The sequence below is a fragment of the Lithobates pipiens genome, unplaced genomic scaffold (assembly GCF_037356315.1).
Source record: "Lithobates pipiens isolate NorthernLeopardFrog02 unplaced genomic scaffold, aLitPip1_a1.2 Scaffold_22, whole genome shotgun sequence".
Taxonomy (NCBI): Eukaryota; Metazoa; Chordata; class Amphibia; order Anura; family Ranidae; genus Lithobates; species Lithobates pipiens.
Window position 1 is genome coordinate 349,108,009 of NW_027507784.1, and position 25,357 is coordinate 349,133,365.

The 25,357-nt window shown below is 55.1% G+C and overlaps 1 protein-coding gene across 2 annotated transcripts; it reads right to left on the reverse strand.

Moving 5' to 3' along the window:
* Window positions 1-3,379: 3,379 nt before the first annotated feature.
* Window positions 3,380-21,441, reverse strand: STEAP3 (STEAP3 metalloreductase). 2 transcript variants are annotated; one of them, XM_077449767.1, is made up of 6 exons: window positions 21,319-21,441; window positions 20,969-20,999; window positions 19,842-20,323; window positions 14,264-14,791; window positions 7,300-7,464; window positions 3,380-5,095 (listed from the first exon to the last, which is right to left on the reverse strand). In XM_077449767.1, exons 3-6 carry the CDS (start codon window positions 20,319-20,321, stop codon window positions 4,817-4,819), a joined length of 1,452 nt encoding a protein of 483 aa, XP_077305893.1. In that variant the 5' UTR covers window positions 20,322-20,323; window positions 20,969-20,999; window positions 21,319-21,441; the 3' UTR covers window positions 3,380-4,816. The 2 variants fall into 2 exon arrangements, with proteins under 2 accessions (XP_077305893.1, XP_077305894.1); XM_077449768.1 differs by lacking the exons at window positions 20,969-20,999; window positions 21,319-21,441 and adding an exon at window positions 20,570-20,853.
* Window positions 21,442-25,357: the final 3,916 nt, after the last annotated feature.

Sequence of the window (25,357 nt, forward strand, 5' to 3'; positions counted from 1 at the left end):
CACTAGCATCTGCTCTGATATCACAGTCCCCCCCATACCTGACACCCTGCATTGTATTGGCCGGTGTGGGGGAGGTTCTGCAGAACATGACAGGTGCTCATACTTTGTGACTCTCCATCAGCATCAGAGAGAAAACTCCGCCTACTTCCATCCATCCTCACCAATCAGGAGGGAAGACAGCGCTGCACACTTCACCTTCCCCCATCTATCACCCCTCATGTGATTCCATGCAGGGCGAGGGAGAAGCCGGGACAAGGGAAGACGCTGCGCCTGGTGCAGGGCATGGGAAGGGGCAGTGCAGGGCAAGGGGAGATGCCGCCATGCGGTGCAAGGTGAGGGGAGACACCGCCGCGTGGTGCAGGGCGAGGGAAAGCGTGGTGCAGGGTGAGGGGAGAAGCCGCCGCGTGGTGCAGGGCGAGGGAAGGCACGGTGCAGGGTGAGGGGAGAAGCCGCCGCGTGGTGCAGGGCAAGGGAAGGCGTGGTGCAGGGTGAGGGAAGATGCCGCCGTGCGGTGCAGGGCAAGGGGAGACACCGCTGCGCGGTGCAGGGCGAGGGAAGGCGCGGTGCAGGGCGAGGGAAGGCGCGGTGCAGGGTGAGGGGAGACACTTCCGCTTGGTGCAGGGCGAGGGAAGGCGCGGTGCAGGGCGAGGGAAGGCGCGGTGCAGGGCGAGGGAAGGCGCGGTGCAGGGCGAGGGAAGGCGCGGTGCAGGGCGAGGGAAGGCGCGGTGCAGGGCGAGGGGAGAAGCCGCCGCGTGGTGCAGGGCGAGGGAAGGCACGGTGCAGGGTGAGGGGAGAAGCCGGCCGCGTGGTGCAGGGCAAGGGAAGGCGTGGTGCAGGGTGAGGGAAGATGCCGCCGTGCGGTGCAGGGCAAGGGAGCGCGCGGTGCAGGGCAAGGGGAGACACCGCTGCGTGGTGCAGGGCGAGGGAAGGCGCAGTGCAGGGCGAGGGAAGGCGCGGTGCAGGGCGAGGGAAGGCGCGGTGCAGGGTGAGGGGAGACACCGCCGCATGGTGCAGGGCGAGGGAAGGCGTGGTGCAGGCGAGGGAAGGCGCGGTGCAGGGCGAGGGAAGGTGCGGTGCAGGGCGAGGGAAGGTGCGGTGCAGGGCGAGGGAAGGTGCGGTGCAGGGCGAGGGAAGGCGCGGTGCAGGGCGAGGGAAGGCGCGGTGCAGGGCGAGGGGAGACACCGCCGCATGGTGCAGGGCGAGGGGAGACACTTCCGCTTGGTGCAGGGCGAGGGAAGGCGTGGTGCAGGGTGAGAGGAGACGCCACCGCGTGGTGCAGGGCGAGGGAAGCCACGGTGCAGGGTGAGGGGAGAAGCCGCTGCGTGGTGCAGGGCAAGGGAGCGCGCCGTGCAGGGCGAGGGGAGACACCGCTGCGTGGTGCAGGGCGAGGGGAGACACCGCTGCGTGGTGCAGGGCGAGGGAAGGCGCGGTGCAGGGCGAGGGAAGGCGCGGTGCAGGGCGAGGGAAGGCGCGGTGCAGGGGCGAGGGGAGAAGCCGCCGCGTGGTGCAGGGCAAGGGAAGGCGTGGTGCAGGGTGAGGGAAGATGCCGCCGTGCGGTGCAGGGCAAGGGAGCGCGCGGTGCAGGGCAAGGGGAGACACCGCTGCGTGGTGCAGGGCGAGGGAAGGCGCAGTGCAGGGCGAGGGAAGGCGCGGTGCAGGGCGAGGGAAGGCGCGGTGCAGGGTGAGGGGAGACACCGCCGCATGGTGCAGGGCGAGGGAAGGCGTGGTGCAGGCGAGGGAAGGCGCGGTGCAGGGCGAGGGAAGGTGCGGTGCAGGGCGAGGGAAGGTGCGGTGCAGGGCGAGGGAAGGTGCGGTGCAGGGCGAGGGAAGGCGCGGTGCAGGGCGAGGGAAGGCGCGGTGCAGGGCGAGGGAAGGCGCGGTGCAGGGCGAGGGGAGACACCGCCGCATGGTGCAGGGCGAGGGGAGACACTTCCGCTTGGTGCAGGGCGAGGGAAGGCGTGGTGCAGGGTGAGAGGAGACGCCACCGCGTGGTGCAGGGCGAGGGAAGCCACGGTGCAGGGTGAGGGGAGAAGCCGCTGCGTGGTGCAGGGCAAGGGAGCGCGCCGTGCAGGGCGAGGGGAGACACCGCTGCGTGGTGCAGGCGAGGGGAGACACCGCTGCGTGGTGCAGGGCGAGGGAAGGCGCGGTGCAGGGCGAGGGAAGGCGCGGTGCAGGGCGAGGGAAGGCGCGGTGCAGGGCGAGGGGAGAAGCCGCCGCGTGGTGCAGGGCAAGGGAAGGCGTGGTGCAGGGTGAGGGAAGATGCCGCCGTGCGGTGCAGGGCAAGGGAGCGCGCGGTGCAGGGCAAGGGGAGACACCGCTGCGTGGTGCAGGGCGAGGGAAGGCGCAGTGCAGGGCGAGGGAAGGCGCGGTGCAGGGTGAGGGGAGACACCGCCGCATGGTGCAGGGCGAGGGAAGGCGTGGTGCAGGCGAGGGAAGGCGCGGTGCAGGGCGAGGGAAGGCGCGGTGCAGGGCGAGGGAAGGCGCGGTGCAGGGCGAGGGGAGACACCGCCGCATGGTGCAGGGGAGACACTTCCGCTTGGTGCAGGGCGAGGGAAGGCGTGGTGCAGGGTGAGAGGAGACGCCACCGCGTGGTGCAGGGCGAGGGAAGCCACGGTGCAGGGTGAGGGGAGAAGCCGGCGCGTGGTGCAGGGCAAGGGAGCGCGCCGTGCAGGGCGAGGGGAGACACCGCTGCGTGGTGCAGGGCGAGGGGAGACACCGCTGCGTGGTGCAGGGCGAGGGGAGACACCGCTGCGTGGTGCAGGGCGAGGGAAGGCGCGGTGCAGGGCGAGGGAAGGCGCGGTGCAGGGCGAGGGGAGACACTTCCGCTTGGTGCAGGGCGAGGGAAGGCGTGGTGCAGGGTGAGAGGAGACGCCACCGCGTGGTGCAGGGCGAGGGAAGCCACGGTGCAGGGTGAGGGGAGAAGCCGCCGCGTGGTGCAGGGCGAGGGAAGGCGTGGTGCAGGGTGAGAGGAGACGCCACGCGTGGTGCAGGGCGAGGGAAGCCACGGTGCAGGGTGAGGGGAGACACCGCCGCGTGGTGCAGGGCGAGGCAAGGCGTGGTGCAGGGTGAGGGGAGAAGCCGCTGCGTGGTGCAGGGCAAGGGAAGGCGTGGTGCAGGGTGAGGGAAGATGCCGCCGTGCGGTGCAGGGCGAGGGAGCGCGCGGTGCAGGGCGAGGGAAGGCGCGGTGCAGGGCGAGGGAAGGCGCGGTGCAGGGCGAGGGGAGACGCCTCCGCGTGGTGCGGGGCGAGGGAAGGTGCGGTGCAGGGTGAGGGAAGGCGCGGTGCGGTGCAGGGTGAGGGAAGGCGCGGTGCAGGGCGAGGGGAGGTGCGGTGCGGTGCAGGGTGAGGGGAGACGCCTCCGCGCGGTGCGGGGAGGAAGGCGCGGTGCGGGGCGAGGGAAGGCGCGGTGCAGGGCGAGGGAAGGCGCGGTGCGGGGCGAGGGAAGGCGCGGTGCGGGGTGAGGGAAGGCGCGGTGCGGTGCAGGGCGAGGGGAGGTGCGGTGTGGTGCAGGGTGAGGGGAGACGCCTCCGCGCGGTGCAGGGCGAGGGAAGGCGCGGTGCAGGGTGAGGGAAGGCGCGGTGCAGGGTGAGGGAAGGCGCGGTGCAGGGTGAGGGAAGGCGCGGTGCAGGGTGAGGGAAGGCGCGGTGCAGGGTGAGGGGAGACGTCACACAGGATCTATCTTGGCATGCGTGGCACACAGACTATCATTTACTATGACAGGTCGTCTTTATCTGGCGGGGCCCCTGTTGCTGTCCTCAGATGCCTCTCCATTCCCCGGGGGGGGGGGGGGGGGGGGGGGGTGGCTGTCTGTCCTCATCACATTGTGCCTCCTGCGGGGGCCCCGGGCTCTCAGGATCCGTCTCGGGGGCACCATTAACATTTCATGTTTTCCTCTCCTCGTTCCCCGAATCTCATCACATGGAAGATGCCGATTCCCCAACATCCTGTCACTCCTCACTGCTGGGGGCCCGGCCAGCTCAGTCTGTGGCCCCTCAGGGGGTCCGAAAAGGGACGCCGATGCAGTGAGATCCCTCCAGACACAACCCGGGGGGGGGAGGGGGGACATTTACCAACCAAATCATAGAGTCCCGCTTGCTCCATAAAGCGCAGTAACACTTAGCGATGTGCAGTAACCCCCGGCAACCACTCTCTGGAATAGATATTTTCTGGAGGCATCTTAAGTGGGACTCTGTCGGCAGTATTTAGGGGGGGGGGGGGGTTGGATGAACTTCCTCTTCTGACCACAGTGGGGCCCCCAGAGAGCAGGAAATCCACATTCCAGCTTTGTATTCCATGGATGACCCCCGTCCTTTGACTCTCCACACACTGCAGTACTATGGAGTCTGTGCGTTGCCTGTCCCCTCACTACCGCTGTGATGACACTGCAGGAAGTGGGAGGAAATCTCCCCATGGGGACACAGAGCAGGGGCCCCTCCCCCAATAATATTTCCCAGAATGCAACTTTAATAAAGAAGGAGAGCAAAACCAGATTTACATCTCTGAGGGCTCCAAACTATTAGGTGGAGGGCTGTGTGTCTACTACAGTGATGGGTGGTGGACCCTGCGGTTGCTATGGGTTACTACAGTGATTGGTGGTGGACCCTGTGGTTGCTGTGGGTTACTACAGTGATGGGTGGCAGAATGGTTGCTATGGGTTACTGCACATGCCTGCTTCTCCCACGGCCCGCAGGGGGGCGCCGTTCTCAGTTCTTTTTCCTCTTCTCCACCTTTCTACATGGAGATTGTGGAAAATTCCGCTCCCCCTTCCCCCCTCCAGGAGGTGCGGCACCCCCGCAGGAACCTCTTCCTCCATTGGTCTATACGTTGCTGGAAGATTCGGTGGACGCGTCGCTGAGATCGGAGAACCTGGCGCCGGTGTTCTTCTCCCATCCATGGCGGATCCTCGCCAGCTTTGTGCGGAGGCAGGGCAGGAGGAAGGCGGTGCGGGCGAGGATGATGAGGAGCGGTAGGATGAGGGTCAGGGTGAAGGTCGGGGGAAGGTAGAACTTGTAGCGGTTTGCCTGGAACGCTCGCTTCCAGCCGAAGGTCAGAGTGTGGAGGGTGGCGACCACCAGCGCGCCAAATCCCAACTTTGACTGCAAAAGAGAAATATAAACGTTTAAAGAATTTGCGCATTACGGCGGCGGAGTCCTGATTAAGCCGCATTCAGATTTGTACGGGGGAGGGGGAGGGGGGGGGGGTCCCCTGCGACCAGAAAAGTCAGGAATTAACCGGTCACAATTTTCACTTCAATTGTAACGGAGAAGAAGAAGAAAATAATTGGAGAAGAAAAGTGAAAAACTCACATTACAAATTCTCCTTTAGTCTCTCCGGGGACTGGGGGGGGGGGAGGGGAGGGCTGTGTGCGGCACTGAGCACCAACGGGTCACAGCACTGCAGATTGGGGGGGGGGTCATACATTCCATCTACAGCCCCCCCCAATCTCTGCCCCCCAGCACTGCAGATTGGGGGGGGGGGGTGTCATACATTCCATCTACAGCCCCCCCCCCCCCCCCCCCCACCAAGACTGCATTACCTAATTCCACCCAGAATACCAAAACACATTGAAGGGAAACTCCACCCTGACCTGACACCCCCCCCCCCCGGGGGCAGATATCAGGGGCCGCTCATCACCTATACTGCCACCTACCAATATAGACAGATTTAGTGGTAGATACTGAACTGTCCATGTTATGCTGATAGAAAGTCTGGGCAGAGTTATACAGGGAAGTGGAGAGGAGAACAGGGTGTAGCACAGACAGAAGAGCAGGGTGTGGAGAGGAGAGCAGGACATGGAGGGGTGGAAAGGAGAGCAGGGTGTTGGGGGCAGGGTATGAATGGGGTAGAGAAGAGAGCAGGGTGTGGAGAGTAGAATAGGTGATGTATGGAGAGCAGGGTATGGAGGTGTGGAAAGGAGCGTAGGGTATGGAGATGTAGAGAGGAGAGCAGGGTATGGAGGTGTGGAAAGGAGAGCAGGGTGTGGAGGTGTGGAAAGGAGAGCAGGGTGTGGAGGTGTGGAAAGGAGAGCAGGGTGTGGAGGTGTGGAAAGGAGAGCAGGGTGTGGAGGTGTGGAAAGGAGAGCAGGGTGTGGAGGTGTGGAAAGGAGAGCAGGGTGTGGAGGTGTGGAAAGGAGAGCAGGGTGTGGAGGTGTGGAAAGGAGAGCAGGGTGTGGAGGTGTGGAAAGGAGAGCAGGGTGTGGAGGTGTGGAAAGGAGAGCAGGGTGTGGAGGTGTGGAAAGGAGAGCAGGGTGTGGAGGTGTGGAAAGGAGAGCAGGGTGTGGAGGTGTAGAGAGGAGAGCAGGGTGTGGAGGTGTAGAGAGGAGAGCAGGGTGTGGAGGTGTAGAGAGGAGAGCAGGGTGTGGAGATGTAGAGAGGAGAGCAGGGTGTGGAGATGTAGAGAGGAGAGCAGGGTGTGGAGATGTAGAGAGGAGAGCAGGGTGTGGAGATGTAGAGAGGAGAGCAGGGTGTGGAGATGTAGAGAGGAGAGCAGGGTGTGGAGATGTAGAGAGGAGAGCAGGGTGTGGAGATGTAGAGAGGAGAGCAGGGTGTGGAGATGTAGAGAGGAGAGCAGGGTGTGGAGATGTAGAGAGGAGAGCAGGGTGTGGAGATGTAGAGAGGAGAGCAGGGTGTGGAGATGTAGAGAGGAGAGCAGGGTGTGGAGATGTAGAGAGGAGAGCAGGGTGTGGAGATGTAGAGAGGAGAGCAGGGTGTGGAGATGTAGAGAGGAGAGAAGGGTATGGAGATGTAGAGAGGAGAGAAGGGTATGGAGGTGTAGAGAGGAGAGCAGGGTATTGAGGTGTGACATGGAAGGTGAGGGAGGGGTGGTCAGAGATGAGTGGAGAGACGTGGAGTGGGGAGGAGATGAGTTGGGGAAAGGGTGGTGGAGAAATGGAAAAGGAGAAGGTAAAGGAAAAGATTGAAGAGATCAGAGAAGGGTAGGGAAGGGATAAGTAGGGAAAGGAGAGTAGAGGAGAGAATGGGAAGAGAGAAGAGTAGAGAGGAAAGGAGAAAGTAGAGTGGAGTAGAGAAGGAAGCGGAGAGGAGCAGAAAGAAGGAGAGGAGACAATTGAGATAAGAAAAAGGAGAGAATCAAAGTAGGGGCAGGCGATGAGAGAAAAAGGGGGGCATTGAAGAGGAGAAGGTAGAGGAAAGGATGAAAAAAGGAGAGGAGAGTAAATGGGAGGAGAGCAGGGAAATGAAGATGGGCTGAGGGCGGGAGAAGAGGAGAGGAGATGGAATGGGAGAGGAGAGGAGAGAAGATAGAATGGGAGAGGAGAGGAGATGGGAGAGGAGACGCTCACCTGGATGAAGTTGAACTCTCTCCAGTTCAGGGAATTCCCCACGGAGGGTAAGGAGGACACAGCCAGGAGGGAGAGCATTCCCAGAGCTACAATCCCCAGCGAGAGGTAGAGCTCCATCCGCCACACCTCCTCCTCCACCCAGGAACTCGTCACATTCTGCTTCACCTGAAACACAGAGACACCTCTGATTGGACAGTGGTCATCACCTGACCTGGTCACATGACTGCGGCCTCTATTACAGAGGGGTCTATAAATGATCAATAGAGATCCCGGACCTTTTATATGTCAACTCCTACCGTGAGGGGAAAAAGTATTTGCCCCCCTGCTGATTTTATACATTTGCCCGCTGACAAAGAAACGATCGTCTATAATTTTATTGGTCGGTTTATTATAACAGAGAGAAGAACAAAAATATCCAGAAAAACACATTTCATAAAAAGTTATAAATTGATTTGCATTTTGATCAGTGAAATAAGTATGTGAACCCCAATCAATCAGTGAGATTTCTGGCTCCCAGGTCTCTTCTATACAGGTAATGATCTGAGATTAGGAGCACTCTTCTCTCTTAAAGGGAGTGCTCCTCATCTCAGCTTGTTACCTGTATAGAAGACACCTGTCCACAGAATCAATCAGATTCCAATCTCTCCACCATGGAGACCAAAGATCTGCCCAAGGATGTCGGGGAGAAGATTGGAGACCTACACAAGGCTGGAATGGGCTACAAGACCATCGCCAAGCAGCTTGGTGAGAGGTGACAACAGATGGTGGGATTATTATTCACAAAATAACGATGGATCTCCTCGGTCTGGGGCTCCATGGAAGATCTCACCTCGTGGAGGATCAATGATCAGGAGAACGGTGAGGAATCCGCCCAGAACTACACCGGAGAATCTTCTCCATGATCTCAGCTGGGACCATAGTCACCAAGAGAACAATCGGTAACACACTACACCGTGAGGGACTGAAATCCTGCAGCCCCCGCAAGATCCCCCCACTCAGGAAATCACATGTACAGGTCCCCCCCGCTCATGAAATCACATGTACAGGTCCCCCCGCTCAGGAAATCACATGTACAGGTCCCCCCGCTCAGGAAATCACATGTACAGGTCCCCCCCGCTCAGAAAATCACATGTACAGGTCCCCCCCGCTCAGGAAATCACATGTACAGGCCCCCCCCGCTCAGGAAATCACATGTACAGGTCCCCCCCGCTCAGGAAATCACATGTACAGGTCCCCCCCGCTCAGGAAATCACATGTACAGGTCCCCCCCGCTCAGGAAATCACATGTACAGGTCCCCCCGCTCAGGAAATCACATGTACAGGTCCCCCCCGCTCAGGAAATCACATGTACAGGTCCCCCCGCTCAGGAAATCACATGTACAGGTCCCCCCCGCTCAGGAAATCACATGTACAGGTCCCCCCGCTCAGGAAATCACATGTACAGGTCCTCCCGCTCAGGAAATCACATGTACAGATCCCCCCCGCTCAGGAAATCACATGTACAGAATGATTCTGAGGGGAACCGGGGGAAGGGTTGTGGTCACAGGAGACCGAAATCCAGATCTTTGGCATCAACTCGCCGTGCTTGGAGGAGGAGGAATGCTGCCTATGACCCCAAGAACACCATCCCCCACCGTCATACATGGAGGTCCTATGACCCCAAGAACACCATCCCTCACCGTCATACATGGAGGACCTATGACCCCAAGAACACCATCCCCCACCGTCATACATGGAGGACCTATGACCCCAAGAACACCATCCCCCACCGTCATACATGGAGGACCTATGACCCCAAGAACACCATCCCCCACCGTCATACATGGAGGTCCTATGACCCCAAGAACACCATCCCCCACCGTCATACATGGAGGACCTATGACCCCCAAGAACACCATCCCCCACCCTCATACATGGAGGACCTATGACCCCCAAGAACACCATCCCCCACCCTCATACATGGAGGTCCTATGACCCCAAGAACACCATCCCCCACCGTCATACATGGAGGACCTATGACCCCCAAGAACACCATCCCCCACCCTCATACATGGAGGACCTATGACCCCCAAGAACACCATCCCCCACCCTCATACATGGAGGTCCTATGACCCCAAGAACACCATCCCCCACCGTCATACATGGAGGTCCTATGACCCCAAGAACACCATCCCCCACCATCATACATGGAGGTCCTATGACCCCAAGAACACCATCCCCCACCGTCATACATGGAGGTCCTATGACCCCAAGAACACCATCCCCCACCGTCATACATGGAGGTCCTATGACCCCAAGAACCCCATCCCCCACCATCATACATGGAGGTCCTATGACCCCAAGAACACCATCCCCCACCATCATACATGGAGGACCTATGACCCCAAGAACATCATTCCCCACCGTCATACATGGAGGACCTATGACCCCAAGAACACCATCCCCCACCGTCATACATGGAGGACCTATGACCCCAAGAACACCATCCCCCACCGTCATACATGGAGGACCTATGACCCCAAGAACACCATCCCCCACGTCATACATGGAGGACCTATGACCCCCCAAAACATCATCCCCCACCGTCATACATGGAGGTCCTATGACCCCAAGAACACCATCCCCCACCGTCATACATGGAGGACCTATGACCCCAAGAACACCATCCCCCACCGTCATACATGGAGGACCTATGACCCCAAGAACACCATCCCCCACGTCATACATGGAGGACCTATGACCCCCCAAAACATCATCCCCCACCGTCATACATGGAGGACCTATGACCCCAAGAACACCATCCCCCACCGTCATACATGGAGGACCTATGACCCCAAGAACACCATCCCCCACCGTCATACATGGAGGACCTATGACCCCAAGAACACCATCCCCCACCGTCATACATGGAGGTCCTATGACCCCAAGAACACCATCCCCCACCGTCATACATGGAGGACCTATGACCCCCAAGAACACCATCCCCCACCCTCATACATGGAGGACCTATGACCCCCAAGAACACCATCCCCCACCCTCATACATGGAGGTCCTATGACCCCAAGAACACCATCCCCCACCGTCATACATGGAGGACCTATGACCCCCAAGAACACCATCCCCCACCCTCATACATGGAGGACCTATGACCCCCAAGAACACCATCCCCCACCCTCATACATGGAGGTCCTATGACCCCAAGAACACCATCCCCCACCGTCATACATGGAGGTCCTATGACCCCAAGAACACCATCCCCCACCGTCATACATGGAGGTCCTATGACCCCAAGAACCCCATCCCCCACCATCATACATGGAGGTCCTATGACCCCAAGAACACCATCCCCCACCGTCATACATGGAGGACCTATGACCCCAAGAACACCATCCCCCACCATCATACATGGAGGACCTATGACCCCAAGAACATCATTCCCCACCGTCATACATGGAGGACCTATGACCCCAAGAACACCATCCCCCACCGTCATACATGGAGGACCTATGACCCCAAGAACACCATCCCCCACGTCATACATGGAGGACCTATGACCCCCCAAAACATCATCCCCCACCGTCATACATGGAGGTCCTATGACCCCAAGAACACCATCCCCCACCGTCATACATGGAGGTCCTATGACCCCCAAGAACATCATCCCCCACCGTCATACATGGAGGACCTATGACCCCAAGAACACCATCCCCCACCCTCATACATGGAGGACCTATGACCCCAAGAACACCATCCCCCACCATCATACATGGAGGTCCTATGACCCCAAGAACACCATCCCCCACCGTCATACATGGAGGTCCTATGACCCCCAAGAACACCATCCCCCACCCTCATACATGGAGGTCCTATGACCCCAAGAACACCATCCCCCACCGTCATACATGGAGGTCCTATGACCCCAAGAACACCATCCCCCACCGTCATACATGGAGGTCCTATGACCCCAAGAACACCATCCCCCACCGTCATACATGGAGGTCCTATGACCCCAAGAACACCATCCCCCACCGTCATACATGGAGGTCCTATGACCCCCAAGAACACCATCCCCCACCGTCATACATGGAGGTCCTATGACCCCAAGAACACCATCCCCCACCGTCATACATGGAGGTCCTATGACCCCAAGAACACCATCCCCCACCGTCATACATGGAGGTCCTATGACCCCCAAGAACACCATCCCCCACCATCATACATGGGGGACCTATGACCCCAAGAACACCATCCCCCACCGTCATACATGGAGGTCCTATGACCCCAAGAACACCATCCCCCACCGTCATACATGGAGGTCCTATGACCCCAAGAACACCATCCCCCACCGTCATACATGGAGGTCCTATGACCCCCAAGAACACCATCCCCACTGTCATACATGGAGGTGGAAACATTAGGCTTTTGGGGTTTTTCTGCTAAGGGGACAGGACAACGTCAATGCATCAACGGGACGATGGACGGGGCCCATGTACCATCAAATCTTGGGTGAGAACCTCCTTCCCTCAGCCAGGACATTGGAAATGAGTCATGGATGGGTCTTCCAGCATGACAATAACCCAAAACACATGGCCAAGGCAACAAAGGAGTGGCTCAAGAAGAAGCACATGAAGGTCCTGGAGTGGCCTAGCCAGTCTCCAGACCTTAATCCCATAGAAAATATGTGGAGGGAGCTGAAGGTTGGAGTCACCAAACGTCATCCTGAAAACCTTCATGACTTGGAGAAGATCTGCCGAGAGGACAAAATCCCTCCTGAGATGTGCGAACCTGGAGGCCAACTCCAAGAAACGTCTGACCTCTGTGATCGCCAACAAGGGTTTCTCCAACTAAAATCATGTTTTGTGAGGGGTTCACATACTTATTTCACTCATTACAATACAAATCAATTTATAACTTTTTATGAAATGAGTTTTTCTGGATATTTGTTCTTCTCTCTCTGTTATAATAAACCGACCAATAAAATGATAGACGATCGTTTCTTTGTTGGTGGGTGAATATACAAAATTAGCAGCCTATCAAATACTTTTTCCCCTCGCTGTATATGGACCCCTCTATAGAACATGAACTTACCTACCATCCCCCCTCCACCCTCCCCCCTCTGATAATGAATAAAGTATTTGTACAGGAGGAACATGATTTGTAGTTTCGGTGGGTGGGAAGGTTGGAGGACGGCGACATCAACAAACAATAATCTCTTCTCTGCAATCATTTCCTCGTCGGGCTCGGAGTACAGAACCTCTCCATTGTGCAATCAGAACCTGTCACTGCCCTCCCTTCCCCCTCTTCAGCCCTCAGTAATACCCGGTACTTCCATGTATGGGGGGCATGTGACCCTCTCCCCCCAATCACCCGTCCTGTGAATTGCCACATAGGGGGGGCCCTTAGCTCTGTGCATGTTCTGATTGTCATAAAGCATTTACAGGGAGGGTTTATGTAGCTACCAAGAGAACCAAGAGAACCTGTCACCATGTATTGTACAGACAATAGAAATGTCAGGACCTTCCTCCGTCTTCCTCGGTCTCTGCCAGGTATGGGGTGTAACTAGCAGGTGGGAATATTTGGTTTCTCTGGGTTATATACAGTATATAGTATACAGCCTGCTGTCATTTATGGCTCATTACATATCAAATTAAGTGTAGAGTCACCAGTAACTACATCCAAAATGTCATATAAAACAGAGAAAAACCCACATAAAGGGACTTTTCAGGGTTTAGACGGATTGGGTCGGGTTTGGTGTGAAATAAATATTATAGCTTTTAACGAGGAGATTGTAAATTTACACACTTTGTTTACTATGAAAAGCCCCTTTATATTGTTTTATTTTGTCTGTTTAATTTTTGTGGAAAGAAGGCTCAAACCAAACCCATCCCATCCAATCCTAACCCCACTAAACCTATCCATACCTATCCCAATCCAACCCATCCTAACCAACCCAACCATACCTATCCCATCCCATCCCAACCCAACCAAACCCCACTAATCCCATCCTAACTAACCCAACCATACCTATCCCATCCCAACCCAACCCAACCCAACCCCACAAATCCAGTCTAAACTAACCCAACCGTACCTATCCCATCCCAACCCAACCAAACCCCACAAATCCAGTCTAAACGAACCCAACCGTACCTATCCCATCCCAACCCAACCAAACCCCACAAATTCAGTCTAAACTAACCCAACCGTACCTATCCCATCCCAACCAAACCAAACCCCACTAAAGCCACCCTAACCAACCCAACCATACCTATCCCAACCCAACTAAACCAAAGCCCACTAAACCCATCCTAACCAACCCAACCATACCTATCCCAATCCATCCTAACCAATCTTCACTAAACCCATCCTAACGAACCCAACAATACCTATCACAACCATACCTATCCCAACAAAACCAAAGCCCACTAAACCCATCCTAACCAACCCAACCATACCTATACCAGCCCAACCAAACCAAAGCCCACTAAACCCATCCTAACCAACCCAACCATACCTATACCAGCCCAACCAAACCAAAGCCCACTAAACCCATCCTAACCAACCCCACCCCAATCAAACCAAACCTAAGCTAACCAAATCTCACTAAACCCATCCTAACCCAAAACATACCAACCAAGCAAAACCCAATTCAACCAAATCCATCCCATCCAAACATATCCCTATCCAACCAACCCATTTCACTGCAACCGAACCTGTCCCATCCCAACCAACCCATCGCATTGCAACCAAGTCCACCCCATCCCAACCAAACCAACCTCAGGGTCTCAATAATCTAAGGGCACAAGTAATGGCAATCAGAGTGGTGTAGACAAACCACTACCCCCTAATGGACTGCAGGCACACGTCAGCCATCACTTAGAACACATTTCTCCAGCTGACCTGATGGGGAGGCACTGAGAGCCGGACGTGGCCACCAGTCCGGGTCATTCTCAGACAGCGGACGTACCTGTTTGAAGGCGTCATCGAGGATCTGGTAGCGGGCAGAGCGGCGCATCGGAAGACACAAGCTGTAGAGCGCATGGAGGACCGCGAAGAAGAAACTGACCAGACCGATCTGCTTGCGGTGAATCATCCACTGGTCCAGCCAGTTTGGGAATCGCTTGTACTTGGTGCCATTGCGCAGCTGGTAAATGGCGGCCAGGACTCCCGGCATGTAGACCAAGGACAGCAGGACATAGGCCACGCAGGGCACGGTGACGTTCACCACCTCCACCGGCATCTTGTAGAAGCGGTTCTTCTTCTCCATCAGATATGGGTGAAGGACGACCCGCACAAAGTTATACAGATAGAAGAAGAAGAAGAGGCAGATGGCGAGCGCCGCCGGGATGGTCCAGAGCGGCAGGAGGCGGTGGGGGACGTCCTCTATCTCACGGGCCGCACACAGCGCCCCCATATCCACCGGGGTGAAGCCCATGGCGCGTGCGATGGAGGCCACGCGGCTCCTGGCATCGATGCTGTCCGAGCAGATGAGGACCTAGAGGGGGGGGGCGGAGCAGAATGTCAGTGCAAATTCCACGCAGCTCGCTCTGATTGGTTCATGGCTGAGCCCAGACAGGTTCATCTTCCATCATAAAGAGAACCGCCCTCTGATGGCACCATAACCCAGACACACAATAATCTACACTGTGCCCCCCCCACAATAACAAATATTATATCTGACAACCGGGTGACAACGGCTTTGTGGACGGGATTTTACAGACCGGGGTCACCGGATACCTTCAGTGTAAGGAGGGAGATTCATGGGATTGAAGGTTACACAGAGCGCTGGTCAGGAGGTCCATCCAAACTCCAAATGATGTGAAGTTTATTTTGCTAAATACTCTAAATATTTCCTTTTTTTCTTAGAAATTCCTGTTTTAACTTTTTTTTCCCTTCTCTGCTTATTTCCTGCAGCCTCTTTCAGCCACTTCCTGTCATTTCTCAGGTTCAGCTTCCTGATTAGAACAATGCAGTGTGATGGTGTAATAAGCATCTCTGACAGGGTGACAACAACCGGGGGCGGGGACATAGACAGGACTGGGGGGAGGGGGAAAGGTAGGGATACAAACAGGACTGGGGGGGGGTAGGGATATAGACAGGGGGGGATGGTAAGGTAGAGATACAAACAGGACTGGGGGGGGGGAGGGTAGGGATATAGACAGGGGGGGATGGTAAGGTAGAGATACAAACAGGACTGGGGGGGGGGGGGGATATAGACAGGGGGGGATGGTAAGGTAGAGATACAGACAGGACTGGGGGGGGGGGGGTAAGGACATAAACAGGACTGGGGGGTGTGTGGCAAGGTAGGGATACAGACAGGACTTGGGGGGGCGGGGGTGGTAAGGTAGGGATACAGACGGGGGGGGGGGGGGGTAGGTAGGGATACAGACGGGGCGGGGGGGGAGGTAGGGATACTGACAGGACAGGGGGGGGGAGGTAGGGATACAGACAGGACTGGGGGGGAGGAGGTAGGGATACAGACAGGACTGGGGGGAGGTTAGGGATACAGACAGGACTGGGGGGGAGGTTAGGGATACAGACAGGACTGGGGGGGAGGTTAGGGATACAGACAGGACTGGGGGGGTAAGGTTAGGGATACAGACAGGACTGGGGGGGGCGTAGGGACATGGACAGGACGGGGGGGGGTATGGTAGGGACATAGAGAGGACTATAATAATAATAAAATGTATTATTATAAACACCCCCCCCAAAGATTCATTAATCCTTAACCCCAATTTCCCCTATAACCCCCCAACACTCCTCTCTGTGGCTACATTGTATCTTTGCCCATCACTGGAAAAATGTATTGATTGATCCAAACAGATCAGAACATCTGAAGGATTATTGGAGGGGATTATAGAGAGAATGGGGGAGAATTGGGGGATTATATAGGATTTGGGGTAGATTACAGAGAGAATTGGGGGATTATAGAGGGAATCGGGGGGGGGGAGATTATAGAGAGAATCGGGGGGGGGGGGGGGGGAGATTATAGAGGGAATCGGGGGGGGGGGGGGGGGGGAGATTATAGAGGGAATCGGGGGGGAGATTATAGAGAGAATCGGGGTGGAGATTATAGAGGGAATCGGGGGTGTAGATTATAGAGGGAATCGGGGGGGAGATTATAGAGAGAATCGGGGGTGTAGATTATAGAGGGAATCGGGGGGGGAGATTATAGAGGGAATCGGGGGGGGAGATTATAGAGGGAATCGGGGGTGTAGATTATAGAGGGAATCGGGGGGGAGATTATAGAGGGAATCGGGGGGGGAGATTATAGAGGGAATCGGGGGGGAGATTATAGAGAGAATCGGGGGGGGAGATTATAGAGGGAATCGGGGGAGAGATTATAGAGAGAATCGGGGTGGAGATTATAGAGGGAATCGGGGGGGGAGATTATAGAGGGAATCGGGGGAGAGATTATAGAGGGAATCGGGGTGGAGATTATAGAGGGAATCGGGGGGGAGATTATAGAGGGAATCGGGGGGGAGATTATAGAGAGAATCGGGGGGGAGATTATAGAGGGAATCGGGGGGGAGATTATAGAGGGAATCGGGGGGGGAGATTATAGAGGGAATCGGGGGTGTAGATTATAGAGGGAATCGGGGGGGAGATTATAGAGAGAATCGGGGGGGGAGATTATAGAGGGAATCGGGGGTGTAGATTATAGAGGGAATCGGGGGGGAGATTATAGAGAGAATCGGGGGGGGAGATTATAGAGGGAATCGGGGGGGGAGATTATAGAGGGAATCGGGGGGGAGATTATAGAGAGAATCGGGGTGGAGATTATAGAGGGAATCGGGGGGGAGATTATAGAGGGAATCGGGGGGGGAGATTATAGAGAGAATCGGGGGGGAGATTATAGAGGGAATCGGGGGGGAGATTATAGAGGGAATCGGGGGGGAGATTATAGAGGGAATCGGGGTGGAGATTATAGAGAGAATCGGGGGGGAGATTATAGAGGGAATCGGGGGGGGGGGGAGATTATAGAGAGAATCGGGGGGGAGATTATAGAGGGAATCGGGGGTGTAGATTATAGAGGGAATCGGGGGGGAGATTATAGAGAGAATCGGGGGGGGAGATTATAGAGGGAATCGGGGGGGGGAGATTATAGAGGGAATCGGGGGGGAGATTATAGAGAGAATCGGGGTGGAGATTATAGAGGGAATCGGGGGGGAGATTATAGAGGGAATCGGGGGGGGAGATTATAGAGAGAATCGGGGGGGAGATTATAGAGGGAATCGGGGGGGAGATTATAGAGAGAATCGGGGGGGAGATTATAGAGAGAATCGGGGGGGAGATTATAGAGGGAATCGGGGGGGGGGGGAGATTATAGAGAGAATCGGGGGGGAGATTATAGAGGGAATCGGGGGGGAGATTATAGAGAGAATCGGGGGGGAGATTATAGAGAGAATCGGGGGGGAGATTATAGAGGGAATCGGGGGGGAGATTATAGAGGGAATCGGGGTGGAGATTATAGAGAGAATCGGGGTGGAGATTATAGAGAGAATCGGGGGGGAGATTATAGAGAGAATCGGGGGGGGAGATTATAGAGGGAATCGGGGGGGAGATTATAGAGGGAATCGGGGGGGAGATTATAGAGGGAATCGGGGGGGAGATTATAGAGGGAATCGGGGGGGAGATTATAGAGGGAATCGGGGGGGAGATTATAGAGGGAATCGGGGGGGAGATTATAGAGGGAATCGGGGGGGAGATTATAGAGAGAATCGGGGGGGAGATTATAGAGGGAATCGGGGGGGGGGGGGGATTATAGAGGGAATCGGGGGGGAGATTATAGAGGGAATCGGGGGGGAGATTATAGAGGGAATCGGGGGGGGAGATTATAGAGAGAATCGGGGGGGAGATTATAGAGAATCGGGGGGGAGATTATAGAGGGAATCGGGAAATATAGAGGGAATTGCAGGATTATAGAGAAAAGGGGGGATTGTGGAGGTTTCACCGGCGCTTGTGATGAGCTGTGACCCGTACACATCGGTGACAGTTGCAGTGATCCTACACACATCGATCGGTTGAGGACAGGTGTAATGGTTCCGGACGCACATCGATTGGTTGAGGACAGGTGTAATGGTTCCGGACGCACATCGATTGGTTGAGGACAGGTGTAATGGTTCCGGACGCACATCGATCGGTTGAGGACAGGTGTGACGGTTCCGGACGCACATCGATCGGTTGAGGACAGGTGTGACGGTTACGGACGCACATCGATCGGTTGAGGACAGGTGTGATGGTTCCAGACGCACATCGATCGGTTGAGGACAGGTGTGATGGTTCCGGACGCACATCGATTGGTTGAGGACAGGTGTAATGGTTCCAGACGCACATCGATCGGTTGAGGACAGGTGTGACGGTTCCGGACGCACATCGATTGGTTGAGGACAGGTGTGACGGTTCCGGACGCACATCGATCGGTTGAGGACAGGTGTGACGGTTCCGGACGCACATCGATCGGTTGAGGACAGGTGTGACAGTTCCGGACGCACATCAATCGGTTGAGGACAGGTGTAATGGTTCCGGACGCACATCGATCGGTTGAGGACAGGTGTGACGGTTCCGGACGCACATCGATCGGTTGAGGACAGGTGTGACGGTTCCGGACGCACATCGATCGGTTGAGGACAGGTGTAATGGTTCCAGACGCACATCGATCGGTTGAGGACAGGTGTGACGGTTCCGGACGCACATCGATTGGTTGAGGACAGGTGTGACAGTTCCGGACGCACATCAATCGGTTGAGGACAGGTGTAATGGTTCCGGACGCACATCGATCGGTTGAGGACAGGTGTGACGGTTCCGGACGCACATCGATCGGTTGAGGACAGGTGTAATGGTTCCAGACGCACATCGATCGGTTGAGGACAGGTGTGACGGTTCCGGACGCACATCGATCGGTTGAGGACAGGTGTAATGGTTCCGGACGCACATCGATCGGTTGAGGACAGGTGTAATGGTTCCAGACGCACATCGATCGGTTGAGGACAGGTGTGACGGTTCCGGACGCACATCGATCGGTTGAGGACAGGTGTGACGGTTCCGGACGCACATCGATCGGTTGAGGACAGGTGTGACGGTTCCGGACGCACATCGATTGGTTGAGGACAGGTGTAATGGTTCCAGACGCACATCGATCGGTTGAGGACAGGTGTGACGGTTCCGGACGCACATCGATCGGTTGAGGACAGGTGTGACGGTTCCGGACGCACATCGATCGGTTGAGGACAGGTGTAATGGTTCCAGACGCACATCGATCGGTTGAGGACAGGTGTGACGGTTCCGGACGCACATCGATCGGTTGAGGACAGGTGTGACGGTTCCGGACGCACATCGATCGGTTGAGGACAGGTGTAATGGTTCCGGACGCACATCGATCGGTTGAGGACAGGTGTGACGGTTCCGGACGCACATCGATCGGTTGAGCACAGGTGTGACGGTCCCGGACGCACATCGATCGGTTGAGGACAGGTGTAATGGTTCCGGACGCACATACAGGGTTGCGAGGAACAGATAAAAGGGGCGGAGCCTTTCCTCCTTACCTGTTTGTTGCCGTCCTTGGGGCCGGACTGCAGGGCCCAGGCGGAGACGACGTTGAAGGCTTTGACCACGGTGCACCGCGGGAAGAGCGCGGCCAGGTACTCGGCGTTGGACTCTCGCCCGGCGCTGCTCTCCAGATTGTTACTGACGTCCACCAGAACTTTCCCCGCCAGATCCCCCGCCAGCGCGTTCAGGGAGGAGTAATGATTGCGGAAGACGGCCACAAAGATCAGATCCGAGCGCTGGGCGGCGTCCGCCTGGAAGGTCACCTCGGCGTCGGCGGGGAAGAGGGCGGAGCTACGCTTCGGGTTCCGACTTCCCACCACCACCTTAAATCCCGAATACAGGAGGCGGGTGGCCAACGAGCGGGCGAAATCCCCGCTACCCAGAATGCTGATGGTTCCCCCGCAGAGGACGCCCGAGGGGGCGGGGTCATCGCGCTCATTCGCCAGCAGAGGCTTCGCCATGTCCGAGTTCACCATGCCTGCAAAAAAAATAAAAATATCAGATTAGGGTGGAGGAGGGGAGAGATGATCGCCCCCCCATTATATGAAAAGCAGTGCCCCTCCCCCGTATGATGAGGAATATCCATTATTATCCATCCCAGGACTCCACCCAACACTGGATCCCGCGCTCTGTGATTGGCTGATTCTCTGAGATATTTCTGGGTTGGACATACGCCGGAGAGACGACAGCAGCGTGCGGAGCCTGATAATTGGGGGGTCCTTACCATCGCAGCGTCCTGGAGGGCGGCGGTCTGTCCTGGAGGGTGGAGGGCGGCGGTCTGTCCTGGAGGGTGGAGGGCGGCGGTCTGTCCTGGAGGGTGGAGGGCGGCGGTCTGTCCTGGAGGGTAGAGGGCGGCGGTCTGTTCTGGAGGGTGGAGGACCTCATCATATATCCTCTCTTATCTTTGCTGACTGGTCAGATCTGGGAAGGGGAGGGGCTGGGACCCCTGAGGGGAGGAGTCAGTAGGGAGGACGCACTCCGCACACAATCACATGGTGGGGGGGGGTATAGCACTGATATACGCCGTGTCCTCGTACAATGTTACCGACTGTCAGGAAAGTCACAAACTGTCCCCCAATTTACTGACAGCTGCCCACCTACAACCCCAACATGGGGCACTTACCTGATGGGGGAACTTCTCCTGACACCCAGATCTGGGGGGAAATAAAATAACAATTATATATATATGGGGGGGTAATAATTATATATATATATATATGGAGGGGGGGAGATAATAATTATATATATATGGAGGGGGGGAAGATAATAATTATATATATATATATATATATGGGGGGGGTAATAATTATATATATATATATGGGGGGGGTAATAATTATATATATATATGGGGGGAGGAGATAATAATTATATATATATATGGGGGGGGTAATAATTATATATATATATATGGAGGGGGGGATAATAATTATATATATATATACGGGGGGGAGGAGATGAGAATATAATTACATTGTACGGGAAGTTTCCTCTCTCGGGTCACCCTCCGCTCACCCGCTCGGTCACGTGCTCCTCTGTGCCGTTCCGGGAACACGTGACCCCATCACACCCCCAGCACTCACCCGGAGGGGCGGGGCCTCTGGATAACGAATCTGATACAATGTATCTGTACGGGGAGGGCGTGTCCGCCGATCCTCGCCCCGCCCCGTCTGTGTGTCCTGTCTGTGGACCCCCCTGTATACCCCTTCTATATACTCCTTCTGTATACCACTTCTATATACTCCTTCTGTATACCACTTCTATATACTCCTTCTGTATACCACTTCTATATACTCCTTCTGTATACACCTTCTATATACTCCTTCTGTATACCCCTTCTATATACTCCTTCTGTATACCCCTTCTGTATACCCCTTCTATATACTCCTTCTGTATACACCTTCTATATACTCCTTCTGTATACCCCTTCTGTATACACCTTCTGTATACTCCTTCTGTATACCCCTTCTATATACACCTTCTTTATACCCCTTCTATATACTCCTTCTGTATACCACTTCTGTATACACCTTCTTTATACTCCTTCTATATACCCCTTCTATATACTCCTTCTGTATACCACTTCTGTATACTCCTTCTGTATACACCTTCTATATACTCCTTCTGTATACACCTTCTATATACTCCTTCTGTATACCCCTTCTGTATACACCTTCTGTATACTCCTTCTGTATACCCCTTCTGTATACACCTTCTGTATACCCCTTCTATATACAGCTTCTGTATACCCCTTCTATATACTACTTTTATCTTCTACCTTCTTCTTGTACTCCTATATATTGCCCGTATATCTATATATCACCTCTGTATTTAATGTATACTATCCCATATATACCCCCTGTATATAATCTATATACATCCCTATATATATAGATCACTCATATCTGTATATACACTGTATACCCCTCCCCCACACACCCTTCTATAATAAACAACTCCATCACCATATATACAAATTGTATATACTCCTTTATATATACCTGCTGTATATACTCCTCTATATATACCTGCTGTATATACTCCTCTATATATACCTGCTGTATATAATCTGTATACACATTCACCCCTCTATATAACACAACATATACCATATACTGTATATACACACATACTACCCCGTATACGCTTTCTATATATATAAGCTGTATACCACTGATATAGCTATATATACACACCTTCCTCCTCCCCCAATATATAATACTACATCACCATATATACCCGCTGTATACCCCTCACGGTATATAATCTATATACACCTCTCTATATAACACACCTATCCCCCATATATGCTGACTGTATACACTGTACTCCATATAGATCTCATATCGGGGGAGGGGGGTATATCGTGTATACGGGGCGCACACCTCCTGTATATACATGGTGTGATGATGAGTGTCAGCTCTGTTGGTTCTGTGGGGGGTATGGAGGGGTGTGTGATGTGATGGGGGAGGGGTTTCCTAGAATATTTTATATATTCATCATCTTCATATCCTTCCAAAAATAATTTCCGCTCTATAAAATATTCCCCGGAGATCTCGCCATGGAGATCCTCATTCCGGCACTTCCTGTTATCGGGTGACAACGCTCTGTCCCCATCTCCCAATTGTTCCCGGTGTTGTCACCCTTCCAATGGAGATTACAAGCAGTCATTTCAGCACACGTGACGCGGACATGGCAGGAAACCCGTCACTGGAGGGTATGGAGATGGGAAGTGGCTGCAAAGAGGCTGCGGGAGATCAGCAGCACTGAGATGTAACAAAGGATGAAGGGAGGAGAAGTCAGGATTTTATAAAGTAGAAATGAGACCAATTTCTGATACACAGAGAGGGGGCCGTCATCTCCGGAATATTCCATGTGGGGGGGGGGGGGGGCAGAGGGGAGGATTCAGCGCGCTTTTCCTCCAATCGTCTCTTTGGGGCTCATGGCGGCGATCGGAGAACCTTTGTGGTCGTTGTGTCTGAACACAGACGAGGGCGGCGAGCCACACCCACAATTCCGATAATATGGATTGTGAGAGGGCAGGTGTGGGGGGCAGATAAGGGGGGAGGGGCACTCACTGCAACAACTGTTTCTAAAATTTTTTAGTGCCCCCCATACAGGAATCCCTGCAGAATGTGCCCCCTCAGTACAAAAACTGCCCCTTCACTGCAGGAACTGCCCCCCCCCGCCTGCAGACTGTCTACTCATTATAGAAACTGCCCCCCAGTACTGGAACTGCCCCTCTCAATATAGTAACTGTCCCCTTACTGCAGGAACTGCCCCCATTAGTACAATAACCACCCCCCCTCTGCAGGAACTGCCCCTCCTCCGGTACAAAAACTGCCCCTCTCCTTGCAGGAACTGCCCCCTCCACAAGTACAGTACCTGTACAGTAACTGGCCCCCTTTCTATAGGAACTGCCCCCTTTGTATAAGAACTGCCCCCCTCAGTGTAGTACTTGCCCCCCACTGCAGGAACTAGCCCCCCCAAGTACAGTAACTGGCTCCCACCTTGCAAGAACTGCCCCCTCAGTACATTAACTGCCCCCCAGTAGAAATTGCCCTTCCCCCAGTACAGTAAATGCCCCCTCCCTACAGGAAATACCCCCTTTGTATAGGAATTGCCCCCCTCAGTACAGTAACTGCCCCTCTCAACTTAGTACTTGCCACCTTACTGCAGGAACTGCCTTCCTCAGTAAAATAACTGCCCCCTCACTGCAGGAACTACCCCCCCAAGTACAGTAACTGGCCCCCACCCTGCAGGAACTGCCCCCTCAGTACAATAACTGCCGCCCTCTCAGCAGGAACCACCCTCTCCCCCAAGTACAGTAACTGGCCCCCTTCTCTGCAGGAAATGCCCCCACTCTGCAGGAACTACCCCCCCAAGTACAGTAACTGGCCCCCTTCTCTGCAGGAACTGCCCCCACTCTGCAGGAACTACCCCCCAAGTACAGTAACTGGCCCCCACCCTGCAGGAACTGCCCCCTCAGTACAATAACTGCCCCCTCTCTGCAGGAACTCCCCCCTCAGTACAATAACTGCCCCCCTCTTGGCAGGAACTACCCCCTCCCCCAAGTACAGTAACTGCCCCCCTCAGTACAATAACTGCCCCCTCTGTGTAGCAACTGTCCCCCCGTCAGTGTTGCCAACCTACCAGATTGAAATTTACTGACACAACACCCAACTTTTCTTGGCACAGCCAAGTTTTTACTGACATTTCCAAAAGTTACAAAATGACAAATGCAAATTTTAGTATTTAGGCTACAAAAAAACACATTTCTTATTTTATTTTCGATATAAGAAGTAAGTAGCTCAGGGGCAGCTACCCTGCCCCGCTCCCATCCTGCCCCGCTCCCATCCTGCCCTGCTCCCATCCTGCCCCGCTCCCATCCTGCCCTGCTCCCATCCTGCCCTGCTCCCAACCTGCCCTGCTCCCAACCTGCCCTGCTCCCAACCTGCCCTGCTCCCAACCTGCCCTGCTCCCATCCTGCCCTGCTCCCATCTTGCCGACCCGTACACGAGGCTCTGGCCGCTCTGCTTGGCTCCCTTACACTATGACATCACACGACATGCTCGGACACTGCCTCCACCAGAGTTGCCCAAACACACTGTAGCAGGGACTCGGGTTGTCTTGGTCGGCTCTGGACCGAGCTGAACATCACAGCCATATTTTTTACTGGCAACTTTTTCCTTTTACTGGCATTTACTGGCAGAAGAAAATTGCTTGTTTTTTACTGGCTGCCAGTAAAAATACTGACGGTTGGCAACACTGCCCCCCCCCCCCGTGTAAAGGGACTGCCCTGCTACTTGCAGCACCTGCCCCCCATCCTGGATGCCGGGCCCCGAATGGTCACGTGCTTGTAGTTACCCCTTGTCTGACTCATTTTTCTGCACCGCTGTCATTTCCTCGGATTATGCAAAAATTCCCAGAACTTAGTTTGGCTAAAAATTTCCCTAATTTATGGAAACGATTCTCGGCCCCAAACTGAACATAAGTGACTATTATCGGGGGA